Raw genomic sequence first — 11064 nt, 5'->3', positions numbered from 1 at the left:
GCCTCACCCGCTCCAAGAGCGAGCCCTTCCGCATCTCCACCGTCAACCGCATGTACGCCATCTGCCGCAGGTGCGTCCTGGGGGCGGCCGTGGGGCGAGGGCGCGTGGGGGGCCTCTGTCGGAGGTTGTACCTGGCATGGGGGGCATGCCCGGCAAGGGGTGCAGAGGTCACCTGCCTCTCCAGGGACACCTGCATGGGCAGGGGTGATACCCCGCGGGGATAATGGTGGCCGTGCACCCACCTCCGAGCTGTGTCTCTTTCTAAGCTTCTGCCATGCGGCACCAGGCCGGAGGCCATGGGGTTTGCTCTGGCCCAGCTCCCCTGACCTCACCTGGCTCCAGCTTGCAGACAGGGTGTGGGGCCCTCTACCGGACACGGGGAGCCTGCGTGGGCAATGGGAAGGGGGTGGCAAGGGGTCTGCGGCACGGGGCATGCCCCACGCTGTCCACCCTGGCCGGCCCCTGACAGCCTGCGCTCTCTGCCCCGCAGCTACCCCGGGCTGCTGATCGTGCCGCAGAACATCCAGGACAACACGATCCAGCGGATCTCGCGCTGTTACCGCCAGAATCGCTTCCCCGTCGTCTGCTGGCGCAACGCCCGCACCAAGGCCGTGCTGCTGCGCTCGGGCGGGCTCCACGGCAAAGGCGTCGCCGGCCTCTTCAAGGCCCCAAACGCCCCCACCTCAGGTGCTTGCCCTCCCCTGGCCTCGGCCCCCTGACCCGGTGCGGAGGGGGCTGACATGCTCCTGCCGCTCCCCAGCCTCACGCAGCCGCTTCGGGGGTGCTGGGAAACATCCACGACCGGTGACGCCCCCGTGTCCTCCAGCAGGCCCCTCGCAGACAGACTCCACCAGCCTGGAGCAGGAGAAGTACCTGCAGGCCGTGATCAACTCCATGCCGCACTATGCTGACGCCGGGGGCCGCAACACACTCAGCGGCTTCACTTCCGCGTACATGGGCAGCTCAGGTGAGGGGGAAGCCCAGGCAGGCCAGAGCTGGTCGCAGGCGCGCCCAGGCAGCGCTGCCTGGCTCCAGCTCCTGCCCCGGGCCACGCTCGGTGCCCGGCACGGCTGGGGGCGTGTCCGGGCAGCTGCCGGGGCCCATGATGGAGCGGCCAGGTAAGTCCTTGCCCCCTGCGCCGCCCTCTTCTTGCCCCGCTCTCCAGCCCCCAGCAAGCAGGCCAGGGTTGCCACGGCACCCCGCCCTCCATCCCATGCTCCATCTTCATCCATCGTCTGTCTGCACCATCCCATGCCCGGCGCGGCCCGTGGTAGCGGAGGGGATGCAGCAGGTGCCAGGAGGGGGGAGTGGAGGCCACTGGCTGGGCTCCGCTAGGCCTGGGAGAGCCTTTAGGGGCCTCCTGTAGCAGCGAGCTCCTTGCAGCCCCTGCTCCCAGCCCCCTTCCTGGTTTTGGAGGGGCAGAGGGGGTCTAGGACAGCGCTGGGGGGCTCTCCGGCTCCAGCAGCAGGCCGGGGGGTGGGCTGCGTCCCTTCCCAGTACACCAGGCCCCGAGCTGCTGGGTGCTGCTGGCCCCGGGCTCCAGCCAGGCCCCAAGCCCGTGTTTTGTTGGTGCTACAGATTCCTGCGACAAGCGTCAGCCCAAGCTGGGATCACTCATGAAGCAGGTGCTGGGAGGGAAGGACGATGGGTCCGGCACTGTTAGCCGCGGAGGTGAGGACCCCGGGGCGGCCCCCTCCCAGCCATAGTGTAGACACTGCACCCGGGGCCGGGCACAGGGACCCTGGGGCGGGGGGGCCGCTTGGAAGCACAGCCCACCGGCGCCGCGCCGTCCCCTCCATCCATGGCACCACTCGCTCCGTGGCCGCACGGAGCTGCCTCTCCATCCTGTGCTCTTCCGGCGCTAGGTCACAGAGCTAGGGTCGTCACCCTCTCCATCCCCAAGGGCCCGCCGGCGAGGGGCCGCGACTCTCCCCGAGGTACAGTACCGCCCCGCGGCCGAGCTCACGCCCCGCACACGCCACAGCCCTGCTCACATGACTAACCCGCCCCGTAACCCGGCCCCCCCGCGGTTACACGGGTGAGCTAACGAGGCGCCCCCTTAATGACCGCCTCTGACAGCACAACTGCTCGCGGGTCCCACCCCGGCAGGTAAGTGCTCAGCTTGGCTTGACTTTGCCCTCCGCACCGGCCGGCCGGCACCTACGGGGTGCACGGAGACCCCCGCGGCACAGCACGGAGCCGCAGTCCGGCCTCTCGGGCGCTGAGGTGGGCAGAGGGCTCCGGGGAACCTGGCACGTCCAACAGCTGCAGCGCCCTGCATCCGTGTGCTTCCGTGTGCACGCGTGTGCACAGGCGGGTGGGAGCAAATGCACGCCTGACCTCAGCACGGGGTGCTGGTCACGACCCTCTTTTCCTCACCCCCCCCTCCAGCAGGCAAGTGGGGCAGCATCCGGGCCAGTGGGCGAGCGAGCAGCTACGCCCTGAACGTGGACGTGGGGTCGCGCCTGGCCAGCAAGGACCTGCTAAGTGCCCAGCACAACGGGGCGCCGGCCGAGGCCAGCTTCCTGCGCCAGCACCACGCCTCCCTCTACATCATCGGGGACAAGTCCCAGCTCAAGGTACCGCCCGTGGTCGAGCCAGGCTGGGAGCTGGGGTCGGCTCTGGGCACGTGGCAGCTCCGCGGGGTGGCAGGGGGAGCTCTCCGTGTCCCCCCCGAAGCCTGAGCCCCGTGGAGCTGACGGTCCGTCCCCTCGGCAGGGCGTGAAGCCGGACCCGCTGCAGCACTGGGAGGCGGTGCCCATCGAGGTCTTCGACGTGCGGCAGGTCAAGGCCAGCTTCAAGAAGCTGCTGAAGGCCTGCGTGCCCGCCTGCGTGGCCGCCGAGCCCAGCCTCACCTACCTGCGCTCCCTCGAGGACTCCGAGTGGCTGTCCCAGGTCAGCGCCGCCGGGAGTCCCGGGGCCGGACCCTGCGGCCCCACACGGGGTTTGCTTGGGGGGATGAGGCTTGTCCCGGCCGGGAGCCAGGGACGGGGCGCTGGGCTGGTGCCTGCAGTCGTAGGGGCCTGGATGGGGACCCACAATACAGCTGGCAGAGGCCCCACGAGCTGCCAGGCCCCTGCTACAAGCCAGCTGCGGGGGCTGCCTTCCTCTAGCCCCGTGGCCGTTGCTTGAAGCAGGCAGGGCCAGGGGCTTTCAGCGTCTGCAGCAACGGGGCTGAGATCAGGACCAGGTTGGAGCAGGACATGCCGGGGCTGGGGTGGCATGGATGGGGCTGCAGGTGCCCCCGGCAGCCCCTGCCAGGATCCCACGAGTTGTGGGTTTTGGGGCCTGGCTCCCAGAGGTCTTGCACAGGTTGCCCTGAGGCTGGAGAGCCCCGGGGAGCAGGCAGGCAGCAGGCGGCTCAAGTGGGGCAGAGGAGAGAGGACAGGAGCTGGGGTGGAGGGGGTCAGATGGACGCTGAGGTCCTGGTTCGTGGTAGCCGGAGCAAGCGGCCGCTGCAGTGCGCCCAGGGAGAGAGGAGAGGGTGGGGGCTGTGCCGGGGCTCCAGCCGCTTTGGGGAAGGGAGAAGAGGAGCTGACGGCTGCCTGCCTGCCAGGCAGGGCCTGCGGGGCTGACGCTCCCCTTGCACGGAGCTGCCGAGGCCCTGCCGGTTCTCAGAGCTGCCCCGGACCGGGTCAGACCCAGGTCCAGCGTGCCCGGTCTCCAGCGTCACACGGGCAGAGAGCGGAGCCGGATGGGAGATGACGGGGTCTGAGCAGGGTTTTCCCTGCTCCTCTCTCCCTTGCAGCCCTTAAGGTCCAGGCAGGTCTTATGCAGAGAGCGCCCCGTGCCCCTTTCCGTGTGTCCAGTCCCTGCGTGCATCTGGCCAAGCTCTCGGCTCCCACCGCAGCTGGTGGCCACGAGCCCCCGCTTTAATGCCACGTGGGGGGGAAGAGGGACCTGGTGTTTGTGTTCAACTGACACCTGCTCAGTCCGTGCTGTGACCCCTCGTCCTTGTCCGGAGAGAGACGGGCAGCGATCGATCCCCAGGGACTCTCTCCTAGTCATTTCGTGTACTGTGACCCCTTCTCCTGCCCCGTCCAGCGTCTCTGCCCTCCCAGGCCTGGCCTCTTGAGTCTCTCCTAGGGAAGCCCCTCCGCAGCGCTCCTCATCCTTGCTGCCCGTCTGCGCCTGCTCCAGCTCTTCTCTCTCCTGCTGGGGGTGCGGGGACAGAGCTGGGCACAGCATTCGAGGTGTGGCTGCCCCATGGGTGTATAAAGGGGCTTCGTGATCCTTTCGTTGCAGTAGTTTTGGGGGTGCTGGGCGTGCAGGGGCTGCTACCGGCGGGTGCAGGTGATCCACGCCCCATCTCAGCCCCAGCCCGGGGCAGGCTCCAGGCCCCGTCCTTGGCAGTCTCTGGAGGGATCAGGGCGGAGCGATGCCCAGCCAGTGCCTTCTCCCCACTAACCATCCCCCAAACCACCACTGCTGTCCCGACAGATCCACAAGATCCTGCAGATCTCGGTGCTGGTGGTGGAGCTGCTGGACACCGGCTCCTCGGTGCTGGTCAGCCTGGAGGACGGCTGGGACATCACCACCCAGGTAGACGCCGGGCCTCCCTCTCCCCTTGCCGCGGCCTCGGGCCTCGGCCCCCTGCGGACGGTGACACGGCTCCGTCCGTCCCCGGCAGGTCGTGTCGCTGGTGCAGCTGCTCTCGGACCCCTACTACCGCACCATGGAGGGCTTCCGGCTGCTGGTGGAGAAGGAGTGGCTGTCCTTCGGCCACCGCTTCAGCCACCGCGGCGCCCAGACCCTGACCAGCCAGAGCAGCGGCTTCGCCCCCGTCTTCCTCCAGTTCCTCGACTGCGTGCACCAGGTGAGCGCCCCGGGCATCTCCCCGGGCTGGACTGGGCCTGGGGGTGCGATTGCAGCCGGCCCTGACGCGCTCGCCCCCGCAGATCCACCTGCAGTTCCCCATGGAGTTCGAGTTCAGCCAGTACTACCTGAAGTTCCTCAGCTACCACCACGTCTCCAATCGCTTCCGCACCTTCCTGCTGGACTCCGACTACGAGCGCATCGAGCTGGGTAAGGCCCCGGCCCGCGGCGCCCGCGGGGGCCGCCTCCCACCCGCCACGCGCCTCACGGGGCCTTTGTCGCTTCCCCTTCCCCCAGGCCTGCTGTACGAGGAGAAGGGCGAGCGCAAGTGCCAGCAGGCCTACAAATCCGTCTGGGATTACATCGACCGGCTCAACAAGAAGACGCCCGTCTTCTTTAACTACATGTACGCGCCCGAGGACAGTGAGGTGAGGCGAGGTGCCGCCTGCCCCGGTCTGGCCTCCTGCTCCTGTCTCCCTGATCCTGATCCCAGCCTGCGCTGCTGCAGACCAGATGCCGTGTGCAGCCCCCCGCACGGCGGTTTCCTTCCGGGTTTAGGGCCATGCTTTCATGCTGGGAATCTGCTAGTGGGTCCCCTCGTTGCCTCCGTGTCCCCAGACCGGGCCTGCCTGGATGCTCAGGGCTTCGCTGCACCCAGTGCCAGCAGTGTGCATCTGCGTCCTCCTGACTGGGAGGGATGGGGCCGTCCTGGCGCTGGCTGCCAGGGCGGGGGCCTGTGTTGTGCCACGTGGCAGAGCCAGACCTGGACTCTGCCGGGGACCCCACGGGCCGCTCGCGGGGACAGTGGGAGACGCCAGAGACAGCCACGGTCCGCATCCTTCCCGGGGCCGCTGCTGGGCTCCCACCCCCAGGGCCAAGGGCTGCGTTTGCCGACGCCGGACTCTCAGGGCAACTGCCCCGGGAGGCAGGGCACCAGGCCGGCTGCACCTGGGAGCCCGGTGGGGCAAGCAGCCCAGGCCTGGCCTCCCGTACCGGTGTGAGGCTCCCTGTGCTGCACGGTCCCTTCTCCGCGGCCAGCAGCCGGCTCGAGAGAAGCCACCGGAGGCATCTCCTGGGGTCGCTGGACTCCGGCGCCAGGGGCAGGCCGGCCTGGGGGGCGACCCAGGGCTTGGGCTCGGGCTCTGGAGTGGGGAGACCATGCTTGGCTGTGGGACGGGCGGTCCTTGGCATGGCCCCGGCTTGCTCCCACGGGCACCGTTGGGTGCAGGCTGCCGGCATCCTGCGTCCGTGCCCGGGTCGCAGCACAGGGCTGGGAGCAGGGTCGTTGGGCGTCCCCGGCCCACCCTGACCCTGGGCTGCTCCGCAGGTGCTGAGGCCCTACAGCAACATCTCCAACCTGAAGGTGTGGGACTACTACACGGCGGAGACGCTGGCCGAGGGCCCGTCCTACGACTGGGAGCTGGCGCAGGGCCCGGCCGAGCCGGCCGAGGAGGCCGAGCGGCAGGAGACCGGCGCCCCCCAGAGCAAGCGCTGCATCATCTGGCCCTGCTACGACAACCGCGGCCGCGTGGAGCCCGACGCCATCTCCAAGCTGCTGGAGGTCAGCGGGGCCCCCTTCCACCTCCCTGCCTGCCCGCCCATCTCTCCCCTGGGCTCCAGGGGGGGCGGCCGGGAGCAAGCAGAGCCTGGGGTGGGGGTTCCTTCCCTGCCCCAAAATAACTCGGTTATCCCCCATCCCTTGCACCCCCAGGAGCTGCACAACCTGGAGATGGAGCTGGGCCACATGCCGGAGCGCTGGAAGGACACGTGGGACAAGGTCAAGGCCTCCCAGCGGACGGAGGCCCGGCAGGAGGGCAGCAGGGTAGGTCCCCGGGCAGCTGCACGGCAGGAGAGGGGGCCCCAGGGCTGGAGCTGCAGCCTCCTTGGGGCTCTGGGCTCGGCCCCTGGGGGACGGGGCAAAGCCGGGCCGCATCCAGCCTGCGGGAGGCCGGGGAGACCCCCAGAGTGCAGCCGAGGCTCCAGCCTTTGCTCCAGGGCCTGGGTGGGGGTGGGTGAGACGGGGAAGCAAAGCCCCCCGCCGCGAAGTGAAAACCAAGTGGTGGAGGAGCTGCAGGAGGATCTGGCACCACGGAGCGAGCGGGCAGCTCGGCCGGCGCAGTTCAGTGGAGATTGGGGTGAAATGAAGCACGCGGGCAACGATCCCTGAACTGACCCACGCTGCGCCAGGCTCTGCTTGAGCCAGGACCACGTGGGACGGAGACCTGGGAGTCCTCGTGGACAGGTCGCTAAAAACCCCAGCCCCACGCTCAGCAGCCGGCGGGCAGGCAAACAGCGCGGCAGGGGCGATTAGGGAGGGAACCGAACAAGATGGAAAGGATCACGATGCCCCTTTTATACGTCCCTGGTGCGGCCACACCGTGAATGCTGCACCCGGGGCTGGTCCATGCACCCCCAGGAGGAGAGAGAAGAGCTGGAGCAGGCACAGAGACGGGCGGCGAGGATGAGGAGCGCTGCGGAGGGGCTTCCCTAGGAGAGGCTCACGAGGCCAGGCAGACACTGGAGGGGGCGGGAGACGGGGTCACAGCACACGAAATGGCCAAGAGAAAGTCTCTGGGGATCGATCATTGCTCCTCTCTCCCCAGACTAGGACAAGGGGTCACAGCATGCAACTAGAAGGTAGCAAGCTTAAAATTAAGGAAATTTTCTCAGCGTGGCATTAAAGCGGGGGGGCTCGTGTCCACCAGCCGCGGTGGGAGCTGAGAGCTTGGCCAGATCCATCCCGGGCTGGACACGGGCTTGGAGGAAAGGGGCAGGGAGCGAGTGGCACGGCCTCTGCATCAGACCGGCCTGGACCTTAAAGGCTGCAAGGGAGAGAGGAGCAGGGAAAACCCTGCTCGGACCCCATCGCTCTCTGGACACCGGAGCCTGGGCAGCACGGACCCGGGATTGACCCGGTCCACGGCAGTTCTCCCATTCTCACGCTCTCCCCCCACAGATGGCCTCCAGCTCGCTCCTGATGTCGTCCAGCCTGTCGCACCAGCGGCGGTCGCTCGGCGTCTACCTGCAGGAGCCCGGCGCGGGCTCCACCCTCAACCTCAGCCTGGACAGCGACACCAGCAGCACCTCCACCCCATCCAGCGGGAAGCAGGGCGGGCGCCGCAGCACCAGCACCCTCTACAACCAGTTCCAGATGTCGGAGAGCGAGAACAGGCAAGCGGGGGGCCGGGGAGGGGCGGGCGGGGGCCGCGGCCCGCAGCGGAGACCCTGACCCGCCGCCCGTCCTCACCCGCAGGTCCTACGAGGGGTCGCTCTACAAGAAAGGCGCCTTCATGAAGCCCTGGAAGCCCCGCTGGTTCGTGCTGGATAAGACCAAGCATCAGGTATGGGCTCCCTGGAGCCGGGCTCGTGCTCTGCGTTCGGAGCGTCTGACGATTCGGGGTGTTCGTTGACGGGGAACGGTCTTCCTCACCAGTGCGCCACGGCGCTGTCGCGTTGGGAGCGGGGTCCCCGAGGGCTGGAGAGAGGAGGTGGGAAGGGGCTTCCCATCCAGCGGGAGGGAAGGCGCGTGCCCGTGCCGAGCGGTCTCGCTCCGTCCTGTTGGACAGAAGCCAGGCAGGGCCTGACACGTGCCCTCCGCCCCGCAGCTGCGGTACTACGACAACCGGTCGGACACGGAGTGCAAAGGCGTCATCGACCTGGCCGAGGTGGAGTCCATCACGCCGGGCACCCCCACCATGGGGGCCCCCAAGACGGTGGAGGAGAAGGCTTTCTTCGATGTGAGTGTCGGCCCTCGCCGGGCCCGGGGTGCGGGGCCAGGGCTGGGGTGGGCACGGGCAGCTCCCGGCCTCAGCAGCCACCTCCCTCCGTCCCCGCAGCTGAAGACGACGAAACGTGTTTACAACTTCTGCGCCCAGGACGCGCCGCTGGCCCAGCAGTGGATCGACCGCATCCAGAGCTGCCTCTCGGACGCGTGAGCCTGGCACTGCCGCAGCCCCCGGGCCCTGCTGCGTGCCCAGGCCGGGGCCGTGACGCACTGGAGAGGAGGAGGAGGAGGAGGCAGCGCTGGCGGCCTTCCTCCCCCCCGGCAAAGGCACCTCGTACTGGAAAGCCTTGGGCCCCGGGCACGGCCGCGGACGGCAGCAGGGGCCCGGCAGCATCGGTCTGTTACACTGCGCTAGGACCTGGCTCGCGGAGGCGGCGCTGGCCGCGCCGGGCTGGGCCCTGTCTGTGTCCAGCATGGTGTCCCGCGGCCGGGCACCCCTCCCCGGCTGGGAGCCCACAGGGCAGGCTGAGCCCCCCACCCCCATCCCCACCCCCACTCACATCCCCTTCCCGGGCCGCTAGAGAAGAGCAGGAGCTGGCAGAGATTCTCCTGGAGGGGGGGGCACCAAGCCTGCTCCCTCCGCACCCACCGGTGCCCTGGGACCATCCCGCCTGCTCCGGCTAGGACCCCCACGGCCCCCCAGTGCCGGGGGAAGCCAGGTAGCACAACTTGGACACGGGGCTTTGTCCCCAGCAGGGGCGGGTGGCTGAAGGCCACAGGGGCGGGGGCTTGATGCCCTCCCCGACAGCCTAGGCTCCCCGGGGTCCGTGCCCGGAAGGGGGGGCAGCCGGGGCAGGGCAGGACCTGGCTTGGGCTCTTGAGCCATGTGTGGGGGCACGACGTTGAGCTGCTTGGCCTCTTCCCCCGGGCCCCGAACTGCCCCCAGGGGCAAGGGGAGCTCCCGGCTGCTGTGCCCCTGGCTCCTGCCCCGCAGCCCCCGCCCTGCCCTGCTTTTTGCTGTAACTTATTGCAAAGGGGACAGGCTCCAGGTACAGACACGAGCTACGGCACTCCCCCCCGCCCGCCCGCAGCCCCAGCCGGGCTCCCTCGGTGTGCTGGGGCGGGCACGGGCGGCGCGTCCCCGTGCGCCTGAACCTGCCCGCCTGGTGTCGCGGGACGCGGGGTCTTTTTTGTAACTCCCCGGAGCAGTTGTAGATGATCGGAGTTTCTGTACAGTGTGGGGGAGCCGCAGCGGCCGTGTCGTGTCGTACCCACAGGGGAGGGCGTCTGTCCGCACAGAGACTGATGGGGTTTAATAAAAAATTAATATGACGCACGGGCTGCCGCCGTCTCCCGCCAGTGGCGCCCAGGGGCCGATTGCAGCCGTGGGCACGGGCAGGGCCAGGCACCCTTGCTCGCCGGCTCCGGCCCACGTTCTTCCTGGGATCTTGGTGCTCGTCCGCTGTCCCGCAGGGAAACCCTGAGCCGAGGAGAGCAGCGGGGGGACGGGCTCTGCCCCCCAAGCACCCTCCTCGTCCTCCGTCAAGCGCGACAGCAGAGAGCTCCTGGGCACGGCTCCGCTCTGGGGCTAGATTAGGTCACGGCCGGGGCAGAGGTTGACGTGAAGCCCTGTGTGATGGGCCCAGCAGCGGGATGGGTGCGTGCTCCTGCCCGTGTTGCACGACTGGACAAGCAGCCTTGCAGCCGTGGTGGGCTCTGGGCAAGGTCAGGGCCACTGGAGCCACCCCGTGTCCAATCACGGGAGCCACGTGTGCCTGGAGCGCCGGCACGGGTGAGTCGAGCAGCCGGGGCTGGATGTTGCCCCCGTACACGAACACAGACCCCCTTGGACCTGCCCCATGCAGCTTGCGGGCTGGGCTGTATCTCCTCTCCTTGCCCTGCCAGCCCCACCTGCTGCACCTCGTAGTGCAGCTCCTCCAGCCCCCGGCCTGGTCCCTGGTGAGACCCTGCCGCTTCCTCAGTAACCCTGGGGGCAAGGACGAAGGCCGCTGCCTGTCTTCCCCTGCTGGAAGGGCAATTGGCACCCTCCCAACAGGACCCCAAGCAGCTGGGGTGAAAGGCCTCTGCCGGCAAGTGCCCGTGTTCCCGCTGCTTCTGACACCAACACGTGCACACGGCCAGGCCGTGCCCCACCACTGGTGACAGCCACTGCTACACACGTGTGCCCTGAGAGCGACCAATTTGCACAGCAAAGCCTCTGCCGTGCGCCACGCAGAAGTCTTCAGGTGAACTGGAGCAGCCCTTGCCTTTGACATCTGTATGTGGGGAGCGGGGCTTGGGGGGTGGGGAGGATGCTGACATATATTGTGGGGGGGGTCCCCCAGAGTTGCTGGGGCTGGGGCCAGGCTGTGCCGATGTTCCTGCTGGCACCCACCCCGCAGGGTCCTGGCTGGAGGGTCTTGCCCCTGCGCTCAGGCTCAGCCCCACGCTGCACTGGGGCAGGAAGGGATTTGCCCCCTGCTCACACTGGGAGGTTTTGCCTTCCTCTGCAGCAGGGGCACAGC

General features: G+C 68.7%; 1 protein-coding gene across 9 annotated transcripts in view; it reads left to right on the top strand.

Annotated features, from left to right (window-relative positions):
* SBF1 (SET binding factor 1) overlaps nt 1-9685 on the top strand; it is a 45728-nt gene extending 36043 nt beyond the window's left edge. For 3 of the 9 annotated variants that reach the window (XM_025215442.1, XM_025215438.1, XM_025215447.1), the window contains 17 exons: nt 1-70; nt 491-687; nt 827-967; nt 1579-1671; nt 1866-1937; nt 2392-2579; nt 2719-2895; nt 4441-4542; nt 4631-4816; nt 4899-5025; nt 5113-5243; nt 6143-6376; nt 6527-6637; nt 7772-7986; nt 8069-8156; nt 8421-8552; nt 8652-9685. In XM_025215442.1, coding sequence (XP_025071227.1) covers nt 1-70; nt 491-687; nt 827-967; nt 1579-1671; nt 1866-1937; nt 2392-2579; nt 2719-2895; nt 4441-4542; nt 4631-4816; nt 4899-5025; nt 5113-5243; nt 6143-6376; nt 6527-6637; nt 7772-7986; nt 8069-8156; nt 8421-8552; nt 8652-8750 — 2363 coding nt within the window. In that variant the 3' untranslated portion in view covers nt 8751-9685. The remainder of the gene's footprint in view (nt 71-490; nt 688-826; nt 968-1578; nt 1672-1865; nt 1938-2391; nt 2580-2718; nt 2896-4440; nt 4543-4630; nt 4817-4898; nt 5026-5112; nt 5244-6142; nt 6377-6526; nt 6638-7771; nt 7987-8068; nt 8157-8420; nt 8553-8651) is intronic. The other 6 variants (XM_025215443.1, XM_025215439.1, XM_025215440.1 and 3 more) reach the window with 5 other exon arrangements.
* Nucleotides 9686-11064: the final 1379 nt, after the last annotated feature.

Source organism: Alligator sinensis, unplaced genomic scaffold (assembly GCF_000455745.1).
Source record: "Alligator sinensis unplaced genomic scaffold, ASM45574v1 scaffold1083_1, whole genome shotgun sequence".
NCBI classification, from domain to species: Eukaryota; Metazoa; Chordata; order Crocodylia; family Alligatoridae; genus Alligator; species Alligator sinensis.
This window is presented reverse-complemented; position numbering and strand designations above follow the sequence as displayed.